Below are 24861 nucleotides of genomic sequence, written 5' to 3'. Positions count from 1 at the left end.
CAGAGCTATAAAATGTATTAACACATATACAGACTTATTAAGTAACCATGGAAATCTGACTAATATCATATCAAACTGCTAATGTGTGCATGCCTGGTTTACTAAAGAAAGCAATTCACATCAATGTCTATCAACAACACATCAGCAAGATCGATAGGTTAGTGAGGTTATTGACAAAGCCACTAAGCTGGCAGTGCTTTATAAAGCTACTGTTTGGCTATAATGTAGTAAAACAGCAAAGTCACTAAACCAAACAAAAGTTTTAAACTTTCTTTTCTTTTAACTGTTTACATTACCATGTGTAGCCTATCCTTTCAGACTAATGCCCTGCATAATTTCATCTTAAAATCAATATTTATTGCTCCAGTACAGAGTGGCTTGTGGATTTGGACACAATGCGGAAATCTGAAGAGCGAGGCATACGCATACTGTATACTTAGCCTTGGCATTTCTTTTAGCATAACTTGTATGTGTTGAGAAAGTACCTACATACAGTATACAGTGGTGCACACAAAAAAGAAAATTTCGGTTTATTCGGTTTCGGTTTATTTCGGTTTGGTCATTTACAAATGATTCAAAACATTCAAAACATACAAGTCAAACAATGAACACAACAAATGACCAGGCGCAGGCAGAAACTAAAGCTTATTGTGCCTGCCCTTCACTTTTAAATCATAAATACAGCACGTTAATGGTAATAACCATACGTTCACTGAATTAACACAGGTGGACCATTGTCCGCTCCAGAAGCATATTTAATACATTTTCATTCTGCCAAATATTTTTCCATTATTATTCTCTTGTAAGTATTTTTGAACTGAAAAAGAGACGTAGCTTGTTTTAATTCATTGCAGCAGCTATTCCATAATTTAACTCCTTTGCTTGATAAACAGTGTTTTCTTAATGTAGAATGTACTTGCGGTTGATTAAATATATATGTTCCTCTGAGATTATAGTTACTCTCGCTGGGTAAACAATATTTGCAAGCATTTAGGGATTTTATTTTGCTTAACTTGGTAAATGAACTTTGCCGTGTACAAATCGACTAAGTCATAGAACTTCAGGATTTTTGATTGGATAAACAGTTAATGACTTGGTGAATTGTAAGGTGCATAATTGATTAATCTTCTTTTGTAATAGGAAAATTGGATTGGTTCCAGTTTTATAAGTATTTCCCCAAATCTCTATGCCATACGTTAGGTATGGTGTGACAAGAGAACCATAAAGTAAATGTAATGCTTTTTTGTTCAAAATATATTGCAATTTATACAAAATTGCAACAGTTTTGGATACTTTCTTTTGCGTGTTTAAAATATGTGGTTTCCATGTCATTTTACAATCAATAATCACTCCAAGAAATTTTATATGATATACTCTTTCTATCTCATTTTCATTAATATTGATCTTGAGCTCATCATTTATCTCCTTATTACTAAATACCATAAATTTTGTTTTATCTAAATTTGATGATATAAAAGCTTAAAGGTTGGTCTTGCATGATATACTGTAAACCATTTGAGAAAATCTGTTAAAATAAAGCTTACTGTATCTGTCAAAGGATCTTATCTCTTTTTTTTACTGCGTGTCAGCAAAGTAAGGGCTCCACATTGGCCCATGAATGATCTCTTCCTCAACTGGCCGGTGATGATAATGTTTGTCCTTCATACTAAGTGCATTACCTTCAGCACTCCCCTTATGTTCAATCACACAGCTCACTACACTAAGACAAGCATAACAGAGCAACTCTTAAGGAACTACAACTTGTCCAAGCAACTCATTTGCTCTCATTGAGGAGGTCCTTTTCAAGGTTGGCTCATATCAAAACGGAGGTAATTGATAGAGCTGGAGATAAGGTGGTGATTCTGGGGGCAGGCTAACATCCTTGGTGAATTGTAAAGAGAAACCCAGGGGTTAATCACCATAATGGTTGTCCAGCGTTGAGCGAGGAGGCGTTACAGGTGACCTTCATATGGGCAGCCTCCCCATGATATAGTTATGCATGGAATCAAAGGCCTTCACTTGCAAATGGATGTGAAAGCGAAACGGTACCATGCATTCACCCCAGTGTTGAACTTGGACCATGACCTTCACAGTGATAATTCATGCCCGGAGGCGCTGCTGTGCCTGTGCTACGCAATATCATATTCTGCCCCGCTCTACACTCAGCTGTGAGGGATTTCCCTGTTGTGCTTTTGGCTGAGAATGGAGCAAGTTAAAGATGCGTTTGCAGGCCAGGAGGAGTTATTAATTGTGCTGTGTGCTTCCTATACAGCCCTATGCAGTAGATACATGACAGATATTTGAGCAATGATAACACATTAAGCTCTTTTCCTTACAGGCTGTTTCGGTTCAGGGGTTGCAAAATTATCTGCCGTCGTGTAGATATCTCAGCATTCTTCTCTCCCACACTATGTGCCCTAGTCATGTCCTCTTCTGCTGCATTCATAAATCTCGTATTTGTGTTTCCTCGAGGCTCCCTCTCGTTATACAATATAGTGGTTTACAGCAGTTTTTAACCCTTTTGGCTGTTCCATTTAAGAGACGTCACACAAAATCAACAGCCTCTCTCTGTGTAGTCTCTGCTCCTCTCCATTCTTTCCTCTGGGGCCAGTTAGCTTCATAATGTCATCTTCTAACTGCAAGGCTCTCTTTGACTTTATCTCCAAAGCATCCAACACGAGCTGTTCGTATAGTGCTCTCATTCCTATTCCCATTAATCCTCATCATGAACAACAAATCTTCACAGGCCTACAGCTAATTCTAACTCCACTCTCTGTCTTTTTTGAGAGCCAGCATCGCAAATCCTGTTTAAAATTGCAGGTCCTGCCACTTTCTTGTAGACCTCTGCTTCTGAAAACTCACCTAAGAAACAATACTAATAAACCACTATAGGAACAATGGGGTTTGACCATTTACTGCAATTTATGCGACACATGGGACAATATTACAAACTGTAATAAAGTCTGCTAAAATTTGAAGTTACAGTCCCACAACCCCCGACCACAACTGTATTACTTTAATTGACCATTTGCTTCTAGGTTAACAACATGCATTATTTCCCTGTGGGTTCATTATTTCAGTGCACAATTGTTCTGTTGCTTCTCGCTGCTTTTGAAAGAACAACACATTGTCTCTGAATCAAATCAATACTAAACCGCCTATTGTGAAGCTTACGGCAGCAATTACATTCGCAGTGACATTTCAGAAAATGCAGTGTTCATGGTTGAATAAATGGGCCTTGGTTTCTTGAGTTTACGATGACACGCTTTATCGATGGCAAAACAAGCACTAGATCTGATCATGGCCATCTGTCTTTTTGTCCAATCCCTTTATTTCAATTGCAAGTTTTACAAACAAAGCCATTTCCAAAGTGCCGCACATGGTGCAAGTATGTATAAAAACATTAAAAAGGTGCATTATGCAACTTTTTAAGTGAAAAGAAAAACTTGATATTTGTGCTTAATTTACCTTTTTGTGACCCAATGGCTGTATGAGTGGTTAAGCATGGCGCCTTTACTTTCCATCATGGTGGCCTCTATGATGCTCAGTTGTCTGTAGGTTTTCCGGTGAGAGCAGAGAAAACCTACCAGCAACTCTAAAAACAATTGATCCTGGAGCATCATAGAGGCCACAGTGATGGAAAGTAAAGGCACTATTCTAATCAGCCATATTGAAAGATTAAGCACAAATAAAAACTTTTTCAAACTTTATCAAAAACTTTATCAAAAGTTCCATAATACAACTTTAAGCAAACAAAAATAGTTGTATGCCTCAGCGTTCTCACTTAAGCCTACATCTCAGCATTCAGAGAACATAAAGTTTAAAGTGAAATAAGTTTAAATCAAGGTCATAAAACACCTGTAGACTTCCCTATTTCTCTAACTGATCAGTTCATTAGACAAGCTGCGTCATCAATGAATGAATAATGCAATGTAAAGCGTCTTTGAGTGTCCAGAAAAGCGCTATATAAAACCGATGCATTATTATCATCATCATCATCATCATCATCATCATCATCATCATCGTCATTATTATTATTATTATTATCAATTCAACAAGTTGGTTTGCCTGGCTCAGAATAGGTTAATACGTGCATCAGTTATCAGTGAGGAGGAGCAGCTTGTTTGGGAGGATATGTGCGCCTGAGCCAGGAGTGCTAATAGGCCTGTTGTGGCAAGGCACTGGATTCCCACATGACTATGGTTTAAAATAGAACAGCATTGGGCAGAGCTCTGCATTAAGTGAATGGAAATTTTCGGTGTAAAAAAAAACCCCATAACGGCTGGTTTAATATTTATACTTGTCATTTTGCATGAATAGGTATAGTGGGTTATGTCGACCTAAATAAACATATACAGGGTTCTCTGAATGTCAAACAACAGTTAATCTTACTCTGGCTGACACTGGTTTATCAGGAGAAAGTTAATCCCATCTGTTTACATGGGCCACGCGTGCACGCTTGAGAGCACGTGCACAGGCGGTCACTGAGTTGTACAGCACAAAGATAATACGGTGAACGCTGAAAGAAAGAGAAACAACAAAAGGCAGGATCCTGAGGCGAAGTGGAGGAATCATATCTGAAAGGGTTGTGTTGCAGCCTGACAATAGCAGCAGGACACACTGCAGCAAGGTCACGATCTGTATATAAATCCCAGCTCGGTCAATGTGATGACAGATTAAAAAGGACACTCTACTTTGTCAGTGTGTATTCACCAAGCAAATTACTGTTTGTTTTGCTTTCTCTTGTGGGGCAAAATCATAATATGAATATTAACTAACTTTGCATAAACACACCAATGATTTTAATAATGCCCTCATGTACTGACGATTTACATTTCATCAAGCAGAGAATTTTACCAGTCTCTGATGGCACAAAAAGTAGCACAAAGTGAATCGAGGTCAGTATGCTGTTTCCCATCATGCCCCATTCTTAACTTTAATTATTTATCCAACCCTTGCCCTTTTAGCTACACAGCTTTTACCCATGAAGATCCTGTACCAAGTCCTTGTTTGAGGCACAACATATTTTTTTAACTTATAGTGCATTTAAGGGCAACCAGGCAAATAGATGACTGCAAGAGCACATTCAACTACATTATCACATAGAGGCAGGACTGGGGGAGGGACAAACGGCTTCACTTTCTTCCTTCAAGCAAATTCGAGTGCATTTCATCTTCTGCCTGGCGCTCTAATAAAGAACAGGCACACTCCACTCACAGCCACTGCTTTTAACAGGGACTTCATTAAGAGATACTGAATATTCCACTCTGTTGGTAAGTGCTATAGATAGTCCCACAGGAGCCAGAGTCGGTTTTAAGTTTAGAAATTGATGTCCAAAGAGTAAATTGCTTGAGACCTACAGTAGATGGTCCAATGAGAGACTGCAACTCAGACTGGGCCAATTAGTGTCTCGGTGAATGTTTGTCTGTGACTGGGTAACTGGACATCCTCCAGAAAGCACCTACGCTATGTCCAAAGCAGTTGGGATGCACTCCAAGCTCAATAAAATAAAGGAGAGATTTTAGGATCAGCACTTCCTAATCCGAGGCCATGGTTTTTCACTGGAAAAAGGTGGCTTCCCCTCTCCGGGTCGGTGGAGAGTCCTTCCATCAAGTGGAGGAGTTCAAGTATCTCGGGGTCTTGTTCACGAGTGAGGGATGGATGGAGTGTGAGATTGATAGACTGATCGGTGCGGCATCAGCAGTGATATTGTCGCTGTATCAGACTGTTGTCTTGAAGAGGGAGCTGAGTCGGGGGGCAAAGCTCTCGATTTACCGATCGTTCTACGTTCCCATTCCCACTCTCATGGTCATGAGATCTGGGTAGTGACCGAAAGGACAACATTGTGGATACAGGTTGCCGAAATGGGTTTCTCTTGCTGGGCGGCACATCCTTCGAGATCGGGTGAGGAGCTCAGTCACCCAGGAGGAGCTCGGAGTAGAGTCGCTGCTCCTCCAAGTCGAAAAAAGCCAGCTGAGGTGGCTAGGGCATCTGTTTCGACTGCTTCCTGGTGGCCTACCAAGGTGTTCCAGGCATGTCCTATTGGGAGGAGGCCTCGTGGAAGACCCAGGACACGCTGGAGGGACTATAGTCTCTGAGCTGGCCTGGAGTCGCCTCGGGGTCCCCCCAGAACAGCTGCAGGAGGTGTGCAACGTGCGTTGATCGAGAAGTCTGGACATCTCTGCTCAGAATGCTGCTTCCGCAACCCCGGATAAAGCGGAAGAAAATGGATGGATGGGTTTTAATTTATTAACAAATAGACGACTAGATTATGGACATTACATGTATGCCAACGCATTATGGCAAGATTTGTAGGAGTACCGGTATATAACAAAAGCACTGTGACAACATGGTTAGCACTGTTGCTAATCCTTGAACTACTCCATCAATCTTAGCATAAGATCTGAGAGATCTCAGGAGTTGTTTGTGCTTGTCCACAAACAGTTTGCCTCAGTAGGACTGAAGAATTTGTCATTTCCCCCGGAGAGACAACGAAGCTTGCAATCCTGTCCTTTCTTGGTTTTCTTTATGGACAACACGCCTCTGCATTGAGGCGACATTAAACCCACTGTAATTAATGACCGCTACGTTTTTTCCAGATACCTCCCATCGATTTGACCTGAAAGTAAATGAATCTAATTAACACATGAAGCTACTAATCACACTAACTGCATCATCAGTGTCAGGTGACCTTCACTACGGTTTAGCCTGCGTGAAGGTGTGTACAACAAAGTAGATACTCTGTCATGAAGATTTTTGCCCATAATAATGTAAATAATATGTCTGGACCTCACTCAATAATACCGAAGCACTTATCGCCTCGACCAATAAGTCTGGCAGATGGTGCTGTTGTTTTAGCCCATCACGTGCGCCGCGGCCACAGTCTGACCGTAAGCACACCTCTGAACGGATGCCATCGTTTCCCACAAATCAGAAAACGATTATACAGTCGTGGCGTGAGCTGTTGATTGCATCATCTAATCATTTCAAACATCTCAATCTCTCCAATTTCCCCCATCACTGTCGCCTTCTGTCCACTGATTGTTTGCGGTTTCTTCTGTGTTACAGGCTTGGATTTAGTTCAAAGCCTCAGCTGTATCTGTGTATCTCAGTATACAATTACTTTCCCCATATATAGGTTAATGCTATAATGCCGCAGAATCACTGTAATCTTTCTGTATGTTCAATTAAGCCAGGGCTTAACTTTAGTTTCAGACAGAACTTTTCCCTAGACCTTTTTTATAGCCGAGCAACAAAACAGCCACCTACTATTTAAAGATTAAGTGTTAAAGCTGCAACACAGACGCTCACATCTTTTATCTTCAAGGCATGCTAATTTCACACAATATGTATCACCAAAGTCATTGCAGATAAAGCTTAATATGTTATCTATATTCAAATGCTGTCTGGTGATACAGCAACACTTTGAACAATCTGTCTCAAATAGTATCTAGAAAACCATCTGGATGCTTGCATAACAGGGACAGGTGGCTCGCTCAGGACAATGCAACGAGAGGTTTACACGCACAAGCGAGACTGGCTAGTGGCTGAAACACACATTCAGTCTTTTCAACACAAACGCAAAGTGGCTTTTTTCCTAAGTGTTAAGTGTATTAAGGCTGGGCAATTAAGTGAAATGTCATTGAAAACACAATCTCAACTTTGCTCTGTCTCAATAATCAATCAATAAGTCAAGAGCTTTTTAATCATCAGCCAGTTCTTTGGGAGTAAGAGTAAGGTTTGGAGACAAGAGACAATAGAAGATTGTTGTGTGCTAAAAGATGATGCTGGAGTGGAAATTCTAGTTTGAGCTGAGGTTTACGTAAAAGGTCTATCTTGTCTTAGTTCATGAATCACATCATTAAAAGCTATTTTTTTCATATGAAAAATACAATAAAGGCAAAATCAATCAATCAATATAACAGAAAAAAAGGTTTGCCATATCAAAATCGTCATATCACTATTGTCAATCTCGGTAATTCACAAAAGGCTCGTCAGGTCAACTGCCAATTCTGTGACAGTAAAAGCAGATTGTTTGGAGCAGTAAAATTGACATATTTGTATTACATGACCTTTGTTCCTTCTTAGTAAAGCTTTTTTTTTCATTATACAAAACTGTATTGAAAAGATTTAGATAAATCAATAAGATAAAATATACATGTATATGCCACAGGGTCCAAACCCTATCTGTGCTGTTGGACAAAATAGTAATGCTAAAGTAATGCTTGAATAAATTATATAAATTCAGTCCAACTCCTTCTCAAGAGCTCATAACATTTGACACCATGCCATGAGGTGGTGCTGCTCTATGTGTTGAAAGTGATTCCAAGCAGCATCTCTGGACTCGTTTTAAGCATTTCCGTGCTGAAATTGTCATCACTGTAAGCCTTTCTACCTAAATGCTCTGTATATGTTTTGTAGTTTCATTTACACTGCTTGTCCCTGTTAGGATGACAATTTCAAAAGTAGTGGAGGAATACTGTGGGACATGGAGGGACAGACAATTAAAATGGTAAATGGCAAATGGACTCAACTTACTGTATATAGCGCTTTTCTACCTTTATCGGGCCCAACACGCTCTACAGTAAGGAACCAGTCACCCATTCACTCTCTCATTCATACACCAATGTACACAGATACTCCTATTGTATAAATGTAAACCAAAGAAGAATTCTCCTCACGGCTTTAGCCAATGAAACACACATTATATTTTAACCCCGAAACCAAGGTCCCTTGGCAACATTGAAAAAGCTACAATAATATTAATCTCTAGGATCTAGACATTTGTGTCCTCTGATATTTGTGTCGTATACTTATACCTGTGTTTTGTCAACCCAAATATGCATAATTTAAGTTAGAAGCTAAGAGTATTTAAAAAACCTGTGATATGTGATTTGTATAATGTTTCTGCTTAAGCTAGCAGTGCTTTACTTGTTTGTGAATAAACCCCAGAAAAAAACATCCCGTCCTGCTGCAACCACCCCTGTAGGGCTAGAAAGTAGGCAATGTGGGTGACAAACAAACAATGCTACTCCAACCTTAATACTTAGAGGATCAACAAAAAAAGTCCAAATCCCTAAGAAAGTGGTTTCATAAAATAGTCATCACAAATCTCCTTCACTGTAGATTCTCATTATCTTTCAATAATACAACTTCTATGTGTAAATATTCATGCAATGAAATGTCATCTATCTACATCTTTAGTTTGCATAGCATCGTCATGTAGTGGGAGTGTTTGTCATTTACATTTTTATTGTTTTCATCACTGTGCATTGGTAGCAAAATAACACAGTGTTTTCTACAGATTTTCCCCCAGACACGTCTTTTTAAAATGCCAAATGAGTCACGACCTTTCATCGTCCCTCAGACTTTTTGGCACACTTTTGTCCACAGAATTGTCCAAATGCCCGAAACCATTGCGGCACTTTGATCTCATAATCCTGGTATAATATCCATATCTGGTAAGCGGCTATTTGTGATTAAACTCATACAGAATATGATGATTTTTTTTTAAGGCTTATCCTCTGGTCATAAGGGATTGCAGCCTATCCAGCTGCTTTGGGGATGAGGCAGAGTGCCCTGGACAATTGCTTGTGAAATGTGGGACTAATTAGTAAAATGACATTCACAATGAAAAGTTTCCATTCAATTACTGTGGCCAATTTCTGAACACACACATTATTGGATAAGTGCATGACCTATGCACATGAAGATGCAGACATTACACAGACACTACATGTGCAATAATACATGTGTAAATGAATCCTTTTGTAATTATGACTTACTTTGATGGATGATATCCGTGGTAAGTATGAATCATGATTTATTTCAATTTAACGAAGAAAAGTTGGGGATAACGGTTATTTTTATGTTGGTGACATAGATAGCGGGACACTGTAGTTCCAGAGAATTCTGACTCACTCATTTCAAATTAGAAAAACATGGTTGGCACGGCGACGTTTACATTTTTTTTTACCTCTACGTATGACACTTCATAAGGAAGTGAAATGATAAACATCACAAAACATGTCAAAATAAGAAAAACTGGATGAAAAAAGAAACAATATTCTAAGAATAATTATGTTGATATTGTTGTTTTTAAAGTTGTGTCTAATGTGTCGTATGCATAATAAATACATTTCACAAACTATACTCTTTGTGCTACTTCCAAACCGGGTTTAATGGCAAACGTTGGAAAGGATAGCAAAACTCCATGAGGCAAGTGATTTACAGTAGCAACTCCAAAATGAATCAATTACCATGATAATGCTTCCATTGTGCAAAAAAAAAAAAACGGGCCAGAAATACGAAATGTGCAGCCTGCTGAAAAAGCAATTTGCAATGCATCATCATAATCACTGTTTGACACCACTGGCCAAATGCACAAGCTGACAAACTTTCTTATGCAAACTCCACACTTTAAAATCATAATTAATGAACAAAAGAAACATTATATATTTAATCAATAAAACAAACTTAGATTCACTAAGTTTGTTTTCGATATTGACACTTCAGTTAAATTACATGGATCAAGATGTAAAACATGAGGTTTGTTTAGCTATGGGCAACCCCAGGTCCTCTCACTTCTCTGAGGACAACCATATCATTCTTTTCAACCACAGCTTTCTCTCCGGCTAAATATAGAGAGCCGGCTCATAAATAATGTAAAGTGTTAAAGAAGCACTAATGTTGTGGAGCGGTGCTTCAATCAATAGCAGCCATCAGTCTAGTGCAATTTAGGTTTACAAGACACAGACTGACGAGAAAGCATTCGCTGTATCATTATAAGTATTATCTTTTTACTTGTGCAGGACTGTACTGATGCCAAGACACCGCCAATAACTCGAGATGATGTTCACTGCCTTTTCTATTGGCTTCAGAGATTCATGTTACTGCAATAAACAAAAAAATATTTGGTACATGTGTTATACCAGATATAATACTTGCAGACAGTGCACTTATTGTATCAAGTTTTCTAGAGTCTTATTTGCAAATAAACTATGTTCCTCTTTCATTAAGCTAATAATTATTAGGTGGAAGTGTATAGGCTCTAAGTCGTCCAGGGAATATACATTAGACTCGGATAAGAAAATTCAAATATACTTAATAACTTGATAAGGACGTCAATGTACACTTGCAGACTGTAGGTATAAAATTGCCTTGAGAATCCAGTCAGTTGGTCCCACTACAGCTGTGTGGACATAGCCTATTTAAAGCGCACTTCAAATGATAATGCAACTTTCTTTAAAACTGTCTCGACAATGAGCAAAAGACAACGTGATTGTCTATGCGTAAAAGCTTCTGTATGGTTATAGCGCGAAAGTCTATCCCTTATCACAGGGGACGAGAAACAGTAGCCCGACGAGCAGACCCGAAAACCCAAGTCGTGCGTCACACTTTGGCCACGACACGCGCGCACACCGATACCTCAGAGTGGATTCTCACGTGCCAAACAAGTCACCAAGAACAGGCAAAAAGTCACCATGGCACGCACTTGCGCTTGGACTACTTCACACAACAACTGCACGCCACACTGTCCTCTCTGTTCCCCTAGACCAACCTTTCTGCTGCTTGAAGGACTGGATGGATCCCGAGTGGTGCACCATTGCGGCGTTGATACTGTGTCCGGGCCGCTAATTAAATTCCGTTGTCCGTAAAAGCAAATATCAGAGTGCACGGGAATCTGTGGTGGGCTTGCGTAGGTGTTTTCGTGTCTCCCATCCTGCCAAACGCGATCACTGGCGGTGATGCGCAAACGCCAGCAACACCTGTCTCGCGCTCCTCTCCTCCTCTCTCACGCGCCTCCTCCAGTACCGTCCACGGCTGTTGTCATGGCGACGGCGCGGCAGGGGAGGTCCTGGGAGATGGACACGTCCCGCTCGCGTCCTGATTTACTGATTTCAAATAAGCTGCGCAAAACGAGCGCGCCCAAAGCGAGCACACAGCCGACACCGACAACGGCACCTATTGATCCGGCCGTCAGGCCGTCAGTCTCGCTTTTCTAACTCCTCGAGTCACATCGTTCCGAACTATGAAGTTTGTCAAGAGCTTTGCATCTGTTCAAGTCAAATAGATCAGCATGGCACACAATCAGGGCGAGGATGGGTGGAATATAGGCTATGCTTTCCAAATAGGACAAGTAGTTTGCTCATGCACCAGGCTCAAATAACCAACTTTAGCCTAATCTACAAAAAACATAAAATGAACAAATGAATTAAAATGGTAAACAGTAAATGGACTCAACTTATAGTGCTTCTCTGCCATTAACAGGCCCAAAGCGCTTTAGCAAGGAACCAGTCGCCCATTCACTCTCTCATTGAAACACCAATGTACGCAGACACTGGAGGCAACTAGAGTGAAGTATCTTGCCCAAGGACACAACAACAGTGTGCATTTGCGGGAGCTGGGATTCGAACCCACGACCTTCCGATCCCTAGACAACACGCTCTAAGAAAAAACAGACCTCCGCAAGGGCGCTGTCACAATTTGTAAATAACAATTTGCCCTAATCTTAGTGGATAAACAGTTATATTACTGTGGAACAGTTGAGAACCGCTGAATGTGATTCAGATTCAGAAAACTTTATTGATCCCAAAGGGCAATTCATTTGTAGTAAACCTCAGAACATTTCACAAACTCAAGAAAACAACAGTCCATAACAGCAAAAACAGAGTCCACCTTACTGTGGGTTGGGATTTATATTATGCCATACAAAGCAAAGTCACAACTCAGTGCATTTTACTGTCCCTCCGTGGTCACACACCGCGGTTGTTGTAAACCAACTATAAGCTTCAGCTAACCCAGGGGCACTGTGTTGCCTCCAAATGACAACATCTATCTTGCAATGGTGCAGCGTCCTTTGAATATTCTCAGACCAAGACAGTGATCTAAACCCATGACAAAACTTATTTTATCTTTGTCTTTAAAGCCATGCTGCGGAACATTCCAGGTTATTTGTTTTTATGCTTGAAAAGCACCTAAACTACCAAAAACTCCAAATATACTGCACAAACAAACATGCCAGCAATAGATGCTACATACATTAGAGAGAGGATTGGTGTCAAAGCAAAGCTGTAACATCTCCATGGAGATGAGCTGGTGATGTCCTGCTGTTCGTTCTGAAAAGAAACCAGCTCAGAGCAAAGATGCATGTTTATTGAGAAATTTTCCATCAATACATGGGCATCATTAAAAATACCCATATCTAAATAAATGGTGTATTGTATTTTACTGTATTTGTTGCATGGGTGAAATGTTACACAGAATTTCATCATATTTCAACAAGGAAGCAAAATCTTTCTTGATAAAAGTAATGCAATTAGAAATACCAAGCTATATTTTCTTAGTTTGGGAGAGCATTTGTTTTATTGTAGCCGGTGAAACCATGAGACAGGCGAGAAATACTTCAAACAATCGATACAGCTCACTTCTTTCACACAGCACCTGGCTCAGCTGTTCATACGCGCTGCTGTGTAACATGTGGTGGAAGAGGTAAAAGGCTATTATGTGTGGGAGTTCAGAGTTAATAGATTTAGTCAGAAATCACAGTGCAAATTAAATCCCCAAGTCTTTTTTTCTATGTTTTATATATTAGCAATCTGTTTTTTCAATTGGCAAAGTTTGACAAAGCTTTATAAACCTAAACAAAAAATCAGTCGTGCCGGTTCTGGCTGTTATTGAACTACATATATAGAACTATATACAATACTGTCAAAAGTGCTTCTTTGTGAGTGATTTTAAGTCCTCTTAATTTGGAAATGTGAGATCTCACGGGTTGGCCTTTGAACAGCAGCAGGTTTTGTAAAAGGTTATTCATCAATATTGTAAGAGGCAAGACCCAGTCGTGACGTTTATCTAAACTTAAGACCAGTGCTGTGTTAGCATTGGACTAGTCAAGACTATGTTTTAAGAATGCGATTTAGTGACTCTACGTTATGCTTGATGCTGTAATTGTTCTACATTACATCACACTCCCTCACTTGCTTTGATTTAGACATCACTGAAGGATAAATTATATCAAGTCAGTCTTGCATTCATGTTATTTTAAATGATTTGTTTCTTTCACTGAAATTGATGCTTGAATGGAAATGAGAAAGTGCATTGTTAACAGCAAAGTATTGATAACTGTAAAGGTAAAAACAATACTAAAAGAATGAGTGTAATTTGCTCTATAATCAAGTTGGGAATAATTTATTAGTCATTTGAGTTGGAGGTCAAGCAATAATTGTGATCTCTGTCTGTGGACATTGACTGATATTGTGTGTCGCTGTGTCACAATATTTGGCTCTCGGTCCAGTTCTTTTCCATCAATCTCTGCATGTGACGGACTTCTGGGGAGCAGTCTGGCATCTGTTGAGGATGCAAATACCATCTGCTCAGTGGCCCACCTCCTCCCATCGCTCCAAGGGCCTTATTGGAGGATGGGGACCGGGCTAAGTGTGCCAACCTTCAGCCTAGACCAGCACATTTGTTTAATTGGAATTATGAATAATGGACAACCCACTCATTTGCAGCCAGATAAAAGAACTCTCCATTTCACTTCTTCTAGAGCAGTCTGTTAATTCAGAGATATAGGTCAGATGCCAGCGCTGCAGAGGGAGCACGGATTTAGCTAAATAACATACTGCCATCTGGTGGCATAAATTGGGAATGGAATGCTTAAGAGCAGAGTATGGCTTCAAAACTTGGCTCAAAGTTAAAACTTAACTATACCGTGAGTGTGTAGGGTAAACCAGGTGCTATGTGTTCGCAATACTTTGCGCTGCAACACCAAGTGTCGATACTATTTAAGTATCAATACTTTCAATACTGGTGTTTGGAGGCATTTTTATCCTGCACCCCTTTGTTTTCCAGTAACAGCACTTTTTGTGTTATTGCATTTGTTTTATCTTAACACTTCAAAAACTGACAAATGGCATTGGGTTTATAAACTCTGGACAAATGACTGTTTTCTTTTCACAAATTTTGAGGTAAACATATTACAAATCATAATTACTTATTGTATCGCAATACGCATCGGATCGGCCCCGAGTATTGTGATATGTATCGGTTTGTGACAAAAGTGGATCATCCCAGCCCTAGTAGGTAGCATTCACACTGTATCCCTGACAACTTGGATTTAGATCACAGTGCTCAAATGATTGTTATAAGGAAGCCAATAAGTAAATAGAACAAGATACTGAGAGTACATAAAAGGGGTGGGACTAAATAAGTGTTTACTTCCCCCCACTCCTTTTCGGACAGCCTAATCTAAAATGTACAAAAGGTAAAACAAAATTGTTTGTCCTAAGATGTTAATGTATTGAGATGCACGTTTGATGTATTTTGCGTTCATATAAGTTTTCGTTTGTATGCTTTGTTCATGGTCCGAAAAAATATTTATTCATTCATTCATTCATTCATATTTAGCTACACATATTTTATAGTTTGTCATAAGGGGGCACAAAGCCATAATTGGTATTGCAGTCATGTGGTTGTGGTTTTGCTTCTCAGCTAATAAAAACATTGTATTGACATGTACAGGGAGTATGTGTGAATCTAAATTAAATAGGATATGGTTTGGAGGAGCAGGAATATACTCCAGCCTGGTGTTATTCCGGTCAGATATACTAAGCCATAATGAAGCAATAAACTGCCCAGGGCCAGTACAACTGACATAATTTATCGATAGGACTTGAGGCAAGATATTTACATGCAACTGTAATAATCGCTTAACAAAATTATAACCTTGGAAAGGTTATAATTAGTGTCCAATGACACTGACTAACCTGATACCTGACTCACCTGAGAGCAGCTCGCTGTTTGAGTCTGTAGCGGCAGATTCAAGACTGCTGTTTGCTGTGGAGCTCCAGGACACCGAGTGACCGAGGACGGCGTTGGTCTGAACATGTTTGGAGTCTCCAGAAGAAGTCCCACTGTCCAGCAGAGGTACATACATGCACCTGTCCCGGGAACGTGGTCCTGGAGAATATACATGGATAAAACAATCAATGACACAGAGCCACTACCGCAATGTCACCCAACATCAACCCCAAATGAAAAAAATGAATCAACTGCCATCAGCATATTCGCAGGTTATCACTCTCACCTCACAAAGGTCCCAGGTTCAATTCCTTGTGGTGCTTTGTGACAATTGGCTTTCAATTTAAAACATGCATAATCAGTCAGTGCTAGTAGGTACTAAGATCTAGAAATTGTGTTAATTTCCCGGCTGAAAAAAATAAAAGGATGCCTTGCCAATTTGGACTTTAGCACATTTTATTTTTTTGTGATTTAACAAATTTTGTGTTACATACAAAAGATGTACAATGTATGTTTGACATATTGTGCATGATAATGTAAATATTTTTAAATTTTAAAGAGTACTGGTGATTTGTATTTTCCGAGTCATAACATATTCCAATAAGCTCTCATGTTCCTCATAAATATTTCAAATCCTGTCACGGTTTATTTTACAGATCGACACTTGATGCCTGTTGAAAGCTACCGTCTGTGGCTGTCTGTAAATATCCCTTTCATCTGATCAGATTAATAATCAATAACAACTAGGTAAGTTTAAATTGTATAGACTCTCTCCAGACAGAGAAAAGATGATGTAGTAGTATTGTTTTTTTTATTCAAGTAACAAAGTCAGTACAATAGATTCCAGTGATAATAGATTCCTGTGCTACATGATATACTGCCTGAAGCTGTCGGGTCTTACCTCGCACCAACATACTGTACATGTTTGTATTTGTTGACAGGGGAAAGCTTCAATCTAAATGTGTATGTACTGTGGTGCTGTGGTGCATGTCATTTGTGCACTGAACACGATTAAGAGATGCCAGAGGCGCAAAGCAGCAGTCGGCCTCCAAACATCATGAGTCACAATTATCTGAAGTGCGTCCCTTTAAATTTTGTCCAGATCACGCACTGAGATTTTCTTACAATGCACTGGGGGGAGGTGCGGTGGAGTAAAAAAAAAATCAGCAAATACTAAACTAAAACAACAATAAAGTATTTGTGTTTGTCTATTTCTGTCTAGCTAAACTAACATTTTACACACGGTCACTTAATGCATCTGTACTACAAACTGTAAAGCCTTTAGTCTATTATGGTTTGATGCCCGTAAAGAGTAACAAGATGTTGATAACATCACTTAAAATTGACGTGGAAGGTTAATTTAATGCAGTAGTCCATTACAGCTGAGTGCAGTAGCAACAGTCCTGAGGTAGATCGATTGATGAGCATGTATTTCCTGTTTCAACTCTCTGCAAATTGATCATTTGTTTAAACAAAATCACGCAAGACTCGCTACTTTACCTTCAGGTAACCGTGTTAAGAGCTGTATTAAACATTGATGAGATTTATTCTACATGGCAACCACCTTAAACACATTTTAACTTTATTGTGTCTGGACTAACCTGATAAATGTATGTTTATGAACACTTTGCACAGATCACAGTAGGTGTAATTTGGTTTGACAACAGTTAAACACTCAGCTGCTTCTTAACTGGATAAAAGTGGCATTAAGGTTTCTAGGTATAGGCCAGTACAGTGCTAGCAACAACAAAGTTATGCATTATGCTCTGTCTGAACAGCCTGCAAGAGTTACTTATTAAATGACATTGAACGACATTTCCCACAAATCAAAGTCTCTAATCTGATAAAAAAAAAAAGCTCCTGATAATTTTCTTCCAAAATTCCAATTTAAAAACTTAATGCAGAAGTGTGACCTTTACCTTGACATAAAAAGCGTGCAGAATATTAAAAAGCAAGGAGTTATTAGGGCAAACTAGATTTTTAATTTCACTTTCATGGCATCATTCTTTTCTGTGACAGCAAATCAGATTCCTTCTAATATATGATCGGTTATTTGCATATTGAATAGGCTCAGGGTTCACGCAGGATGCCCTGGGTACCGCACACAACCTTTTCCATTTATTTTGATTCTGTTATGCGATCCACTTAGATGTAGTGTAATTAATGTGGTAATGTGTATACAGTAGTATTCTGGGATTGTTCTTGGAGATCCTCCTCTTACAAAGGAAAGTGCTTGGGGTTGTAGTTCACTGGACAACTGTATAAGCAAAAGTAATGCTATCTGAATGATTAATGTAAAGGCTCTGACTTCTCCTCACACCACTGAACTCTCTTTTATGCACATGGATCAACACAAATACAGCAGCCCTATTAGCTAACAGGACAGCGCCATCATTTTGCCATTTTCCTCTTGGCCTGGGGCAGGGATGATTTGAGGCGGCTAATAAAAGCAACAGCATTCATGTATTGAATAGCTCATTACGCTACGTGAAGACAGCGTTTTCACTGGAAAACCCTCTCCGTGCCGCATGCTTTTCTGAAGGATGTGGAAACATGGAGGAATAGATAATGCTCATCATTAGAAAGATCATTCTCATTGTCCTAAGTAGGATGAGCTAAGATATGTGACTTCTTGGAACTTGATGAAAGCAAAACATCAAATGAAAATATGGGGATGTAAAGCTTAAAATTATTAAAATAGTATTAAATGTTTTCTCAAAATATAAAGTGCTTACCCATGCACGCAATATTTTCATTTTTATATATAGTAAAGGCCTGAGAAATAGTGTCAGTTTACTGTAGTATAAAAAAGTATATAGTTTACTAAGAAAAGTATAGTATTTATATCAGACAACCCTAAATAAAATTTGAATAAGTACACGTCCAGTAACTACAGCAATAAAACAATGAGTTAACTGTAGTAAAACTTTGAAATTAGACACATTTTAAAAGTTATCCATGCCCTACCTGATGAGATGCCCAGAGCCTGCGCGGCTGTGGTGTCCATCGCATGCACCTGTCATTAGACCAAATGCCACAAGAATAGATAAAGGATCCTCTTCTGAACTTACAATGCTACATGAGCAGCGTCATGTTACTGCTATCCCCTCACTGCTGCTGCACGCTGAGCTGTGAAAAAGCTGGTCAGCGCACACAAGATGAATGGGAGGAGTTTTGTAAGACGAAGCACGGCACAACATTAAACTCTCTATTGATTGACACTGCATTGACTAGACGGAACAGCTGTAGGGGGACTCCCATCACACAACGCTCAGATTTGATACTGACCAGCCATTACATACAATATATCAATTTTGCTTATTATCCTTGATAACAAAGTTGGTATTTTGATTAATCAATTTCAAACAATATATTTTAATTCATTGTGACCTACCTGTAAAATATAGCCCTTCTCACGCACTTTAGCAGAACAGGCTCCAGCAGCTTTGAAAGATTCATAGTTTCTGCAATAAATACAAATTTAATTCAATTATGTATTTAATTATACTACACAATTATTTTTCTCACTGTGAGTTAATCATAATGGAAATTATATTAATTATCTAATTCATTATCAGTGAACAAATTATGGGACATTGAGCAGAGGCTGATCTTTGATACTATGTTTTAATATTCATGAACCCAGTCATCAATGCCTTTGGGAACGACGTTTAAGACAAATCCCCTTTTTATCAGACTAAATATCTTAAAATTGCATGATCTTGTTGATGTTTACACAGCAGTTGTGATGTACAAAGCTCACAATCTCATGCTCCCTCAGTGTTTACAGGAGATGTTTCAAACTAGAGAATCTATATACAACCTTAGAGGAACTGATCTGCTACAAAAACCTATGGCGCTCAGTAATACTAAGAGGAGGTGTTTATCAGTTAAAGGCGTTGATCTATGGAACGGTTTATCTATTCAACTTAAGGGCTCCAAAACTATTAAAGCATTTAAGAAAATGTATAAGTCAAACATGATAGAGAAGTATAGAACACTTGAATGAAGACCATTAGAAGAGAAGTCGATCGAGGATACATAGCATAATTTTTGTTTGTTGAAGTTTAAGTTTTGTGCTTAAGTGGTATTAAAGAAAGTGTATAATGTGTCATCTTTGGACACAGAGTCACAGTTGTATAAGGGGTTAGGCAAAATAAGTCTTGGCTTCAGCCTTCGGTCAGGCATCATATAGATTAAATTCTTAATGTATGTGTTTTCTTATTGTATAATGTCTAAGATCTTTGGAAAACATGTGACATGTGATTTAAATGTTCATAATGACCGAAGAAAATAAATTAACTAACTAACTAACTAACTAACTAACTAACTATTATTTGAGCTGTGCTTATACAAAGAAAAAAGAACATTGATTGATGTATACGGTATATTTTCTTTACAGTACCAGCCAGGCTTTCTTTGGTTTAGCCACAAGATGGTGCTGTTGAGTTGCGATACGTTCAAGAAAAAAGTTTCAAAATATATCCGACCGAAAAAGATTACTGACATGGCCTCTAATTTTAATGTATAAAGTAAACTTTTGTTCACATCATCCTCGGTGATATAGGAACACTTAAACATATTTGCAGACGTCATTAATGGAAATGACATCAATCAACTTTGGGGACCTGAACATAGCACCTCCCTGGACACTGCAAACGGATCTCTAACCAAAACAACCAGCCCAGACGCTATATTTTAGCATTTACTAACGCTTTATTTCTCCGATGCCGCTGCGTCTCAGTAAGAGGTGGTGGATGCTCTAATTGTCCCAATCGCTTGCCTAGATTGCTGATGTGTAACTAAAAAGAAGTAGTGCTTTGCCTCTGCGAGCTCTGCTAATGCTAACAGTGCCCCCGCTGCTAGCTAACGGTGCCTAATGCCAAACGAGCCCAAAGCCAGTGCCAGGGGGAGAAGCTGCCTCATTTATCAGCATTACAGCCTAAACGGATATCCCCGCTTAATAGTCGCTAGATAATTAAACTTAAGTGTATATCATTTTTAACTTGTATTCAAATTCACCGTTGCCTTTTGCGGCCTGGGAAGAGCAGAAGGATGGGAATGTGTTTACCGTGCTTTGGAGGTGCGGCGGACGATGTTGTAGTAACACCAGATCCTGTAAGTAACAAAATATGTCTGGCATTTGGGACATTTTTCTTGGGGCAAAAGTGGAAACACTTAAGGCAGTTGTACATTTTCTATTTGTGGTCGTGAATTAAAAAAAATATGGCCTATGTTTAGTAAATGGAATGTTAAGTATTCATAGACAGGCCTTGTGCCGCCGCCACACATTATCGCTATAATAATCTATTTTATGCTTTTTGGACACTTTTTAAAAACGCCCCACGTCCCATTATTCATTCACACCATACTTGATAGTCGTAATGTACTGAAGCCACAGCACAGTGGTCGACTGACGGAAGCGAGGCTGCCAATATGCGCCACCGCACCCACCGCATTCATACAATAATGCAAGGGTGAAGTGTCTTGCCCAAGGACACAACGACAGTTGTTGTACCAGCAGCTGGTCAGGAGGGACCTACCTGTTCAGTCTCTTCTTGTCCCGCACTGTGCAGCCCGGCCCGGCAGACAACTTTAAAGTTATTTTCGGTAGTCATTGTACATAATATACCTCTATTTATAATTAGTTGTTTGCACATCGTCCTGTTCATTGATTGCACATTTTCCTGACTTTTTTTGAGAACTGATGTAACAAGTGAATTTGATCAATAAAGGCTTATCTTTTCATATCTACAATTTTAACAGGACACTCGGAGGAGGCAATTGGCAGAAGCTGCTGAAAAGAGACAGAAGGAGGTAGGTGCCAAGTTCATGTTATTTAAATTTCTCTTATACACTTTATTACATCAAAGATTTTTATTTTAAAGCTCCGTAATTTCCAGAGTTCACTCCTTCATTTTCCATGCCATATTTCACTATTAGGGTTTCACTGCCTCGTTATTACAGAAGTCATAGAAGTAAACATTTACAGTGGGAACCAGATGTTTACATACACTATGTAAAAAGACAAATTAGCATTTTTTTTCCCTCAGGTTCTGACATGAAATGAGAATTAACTTTACCTTTTTTAGGTCAATTAGAATTTCCAAAATTATTTCGAGGAAGAATGAGAGATTTTTATGTAATTTGTTTTGTTACTTTCTACAAAGTCAGAAGTTTACATACACAAAGATAAACAATTTGGGAAAACCCAGATCACAATGTCATGTCCTTGGAAGCACAAGTCTGATTCATCCTTGAGTGCAATTTTAAGACACAATCTTTTTTATACTTGAGTATAATTGTTTGAACCAATGCAGGTGGCACTTCATTGGTTCAAACAATTATACGCAAGTATAAAAAGAATGGAAATGTCCAGCCTTCATACAGATCAGAAAGAAGGCGGGTTCTGTATCCCAGATCAATATCCCAGAATATCAAGTCAAGACAAAATGCAAAGACTTGGTGAAGACGCTGAACCTGGTAGGAGTTTGACTTTATCCAGAGTAAAACAAGTCCTGTACCGACATGGCTGAGAGGGAACTCTGCCAGGAAGAAGCCCTTACTCCAAAATAAACATTAAAAAATGCCAGATTGGAGAAGGAAAAGGCACATGAGGATAAAGACTAATTTTTGGAGACATCCTGTGGTCTGACAAAAAAAAAAATGGAATTAGCCATAATGACCATCATCACTTTTGGAGGAAAAAGGGGGAATCTTGCAAGCCTGAGAACACCATCCCAATTGTGAAATATGGGGGTGGCAGCATCATGCTGTGGGGTTGTTCTGTTGCGGGAGGGATAGATGACATGAAGAAAGAACACTATGTGGAAATATTGGAGCAACATCTCAAGACATCAACCAGGAAGTTAAAGCTTGGGCACAGATGGGTCTTCCAAATGGACAATTCCCAAAACATACTGCCCAACCCAACTAGTTACAAAGTGGCTTAAGGTCAACAAAGTCCTGATCTCAATCCAGTTGATAATGTAGAGAGAAAATTATATCTCTCATTCTTCTGGAATTTAGCAAATAGAAATATTTTTTTAAATTCTAATTGACCTAAAAAAGTAAAAGTTAAATCTAGTTTCATGTCAGACAGTGAGAAATAAAATGCATGTGTGTCTTTTTATATAGTGTATGTAAACATCTGGTTCCCACTGTAAGTATAGGTATGTGTTGTGTAGACATATTAAGAATTTAACTTTAAATATTAGATTTTTTTTGCCATACTGCATTAGTCGGATTTTATTATAACCTGGTATAGTATCATCAGAATCATAAATTACATATCAGGGTCTACCATGTACGATTTTATTGTAGGTGATTGTTCATTGGATTGCACATTTCTAATAATAGTTCAGGCATCATAAAATGATGACAGACGATAGATGCACCTCATGAGTCATTTTTACTGTACAGAGAAGCCACTTGAAAATACGTAAGAACAAGACAAAAGTGGCACAGAGGTGAGTAGGCCTAAAACCACATTATAACATCCCCTTTTCCTAAACTGATTATTCCCTGTCACATCTTCTACTCCAATCACAGTACTAAGTTTCACAGCTGGAATGGATTTACAGTTCACTCTTTCACTATGAAGAATTGCTTTTGCTCACAGTCACTCTTACTTACCTGTGCTCATGCATGGTGCGTTTTTGGCCTACGGTTGGACAAGCCCAGACCAGTAAGGGGTTTGCCTTTAATGTTAAAACTATTACAATTGTTTATTTTTCAGACCGCATACAGGGGCGTTAAAAACCCAGAAGCAGTTGAAAGGAAAAGGAAAAAACAAGAGGAGATGGAAAAACAGGAGATGACCACATCAGTCTCTGGAGGCGGTGGGCTAAAGGTACAAAATTATTAAAAACTATGAAATTGTTCAAAACTTACTTTACGATCTAATCTTAACTGTTATTTACCCATATCAAGTTATTTACATATTTTTTATGTATGTAACACCAATATTTTCAAATGTTTTCTTTTTTTTCAGTGGCAAGTGGGATAACACATTTTTTATCACAATCTTCAATTCTGAAATCCAAAAATGAAGTGATGCTCCAGCTCAACTTGAATGAAGACGAAGACTGAATTGACTATTTATTTTACATAAATGATTTATTTAATTCTGTAATATATTTTTTCACACTGACAAACTGACAAATTGCACAGAAACAAGGACTTGACATTTGTTCCTTGTTGCCAATAGTCATTGGAGAGACACAATTATATATTTAACACACTACATCCGGTCCTTAGTGGAGTTTTTACACTACACTGTACTATCTCGCCAGAGCTGTACACACAAGAAGAAACATTATATTGATGTTTACAAAAATCTAACCAAGTTTGACTTCATTATTTGACTGATGTGCACACAATGCACATCCACAAATTAGTTATTTTTTCAATAGGTTGTCTTTTTAGTAAGCACAGTATTAAGTATATTAATACTGTCAAAAATGCTGAAAGTCTGACTCTATAGCCAATGTTACCTGAAGGAGTTGAACTTGCTGCACTTTCTGCTGGTCTCTGGCACTGCACCCTCAATGGGAGACTTTTCATATTGTTTGAAGCCCTTTAGAAATTATGCATAATAATAGACAATGTACAGTATGCCTGCTTGATGATTTTATATGCATATGATGCCGACATTGGACATAGGATTTGCAATTGTTGATATTGGTTAGGAGTTTGTATGGAAAACCTGCCTTTTTCACTGAGTGCATTTCTTACAGCTGCACTTAATCCTTACATGCTTCTGGTGCTCTTGCCAATTTTAGATATAGTCAGTGTTATTTCCAACAATAAAGTACATTTATGCTACAACGTTTGCTCTATTATGTGTCCATGAAATATAAACTGCACTCTTGGAGAGTTTTTGTGGAATCAGACATTTGGAGCCATAAACAAACAAATCACGTGGTATCAGTTCACATAATAGTTTCACATTTACTTTTATTGAAATGTAAGACTACAGTCTGAAATGCATGTTTTCAAGAAAATATACAATCTTGCACAGTTCCTTTTATACAATTCAATTTAAAATCCTTTTTTAAA

The 24861-nt window shown here is 38.6% G+C and overlaps 2 protein-coding genes across 3 annotated transcripts in view; one reads left to right on the top strand and one right to left on the bottom strand.

The window, feature by feature from the left end:
• ano3 (anoctamin 3) overlaps positions 1-11930 on the bottom strand; it is a 33221-nt gene extending 21291 nt beyond the window's left edge. The window contains exon 1 of one of the 2 annotated variants that reach the window (XM_079568049.1): positions 11561-11930. In XM_079568049.1, the coding sequence (XP_079424175.1) occupies positions 11561-11606 (46 nt within the window). In that variant the 5' untranslated portion in view covers positions 11607-11930. The remainder of the gene's footprint in view (positions 1-11560) is intronic. The other variant, XM_079568048.1, reaches the window with a different exon arrangement.
• Positions 11931-20350: 8420 nt separating this feature from the next.
• svip (small VCP interacting protein) lies at positions 20351-24630 on the top strand. The gene is made up of 4 exons (XM_079568056.1): positions 20351-20919; positions 21568-21618; positions 23540-23653; positions 23795-24630. Exons 1-4 carry the CDS (start codon positions 20857-20859, stop codon positions 23807-23809), a joined length of 243 nt encoding a protein of 80 aa, XP_079424182.1. The 5' UTR covers positions 20351-20856; the 3' UTR covers positions 23810-24630.
• Positions 24631-24861: the final 231 nt, after the last annotated feature.

The sequence above is a fragment of the Gobius niger genome, assembly GCF_951799975.1.
Source record: "Gobius niger genome assembly, chromosome: 12".
NCBI classification, from domain to species: Eukaryota; Metazoa; Chordata; class Actinopteri; order Gobiiformes; family Gobiidae; genus Gobius; species Gobius niger.
The sequence above is the reverse complement of the archived record's forward strand: the minus strand, read 5'-3'. Positions and strand labels throughout refer to the sequence as shown.

Excerpts from the sequence above, each read along its gene's own strand:
- svip (XM_079568056.1), top strand. The coding sequence starts at position 20,857 with ATGGGAATGTGTTTACCGTGCTTTGGAGGTGCGGCGGACGATGTTGTA. Across the intron at positions 20,920-21,567 it reads TTGTAGTAACACCAGATCCT|GACACTCGGAGGAGGCAATT; the intron begins GTAAGTAACAAA and ends CAATTTTAACAG. Across the intron at positions 21,619-23,539 it reads CTGAAAAGAGACAGAAGGAG|ACCGCATACAGGGGCGTTAA; the intron begins GTAGGTGCCAAG and ends TTTATTTTTCAG.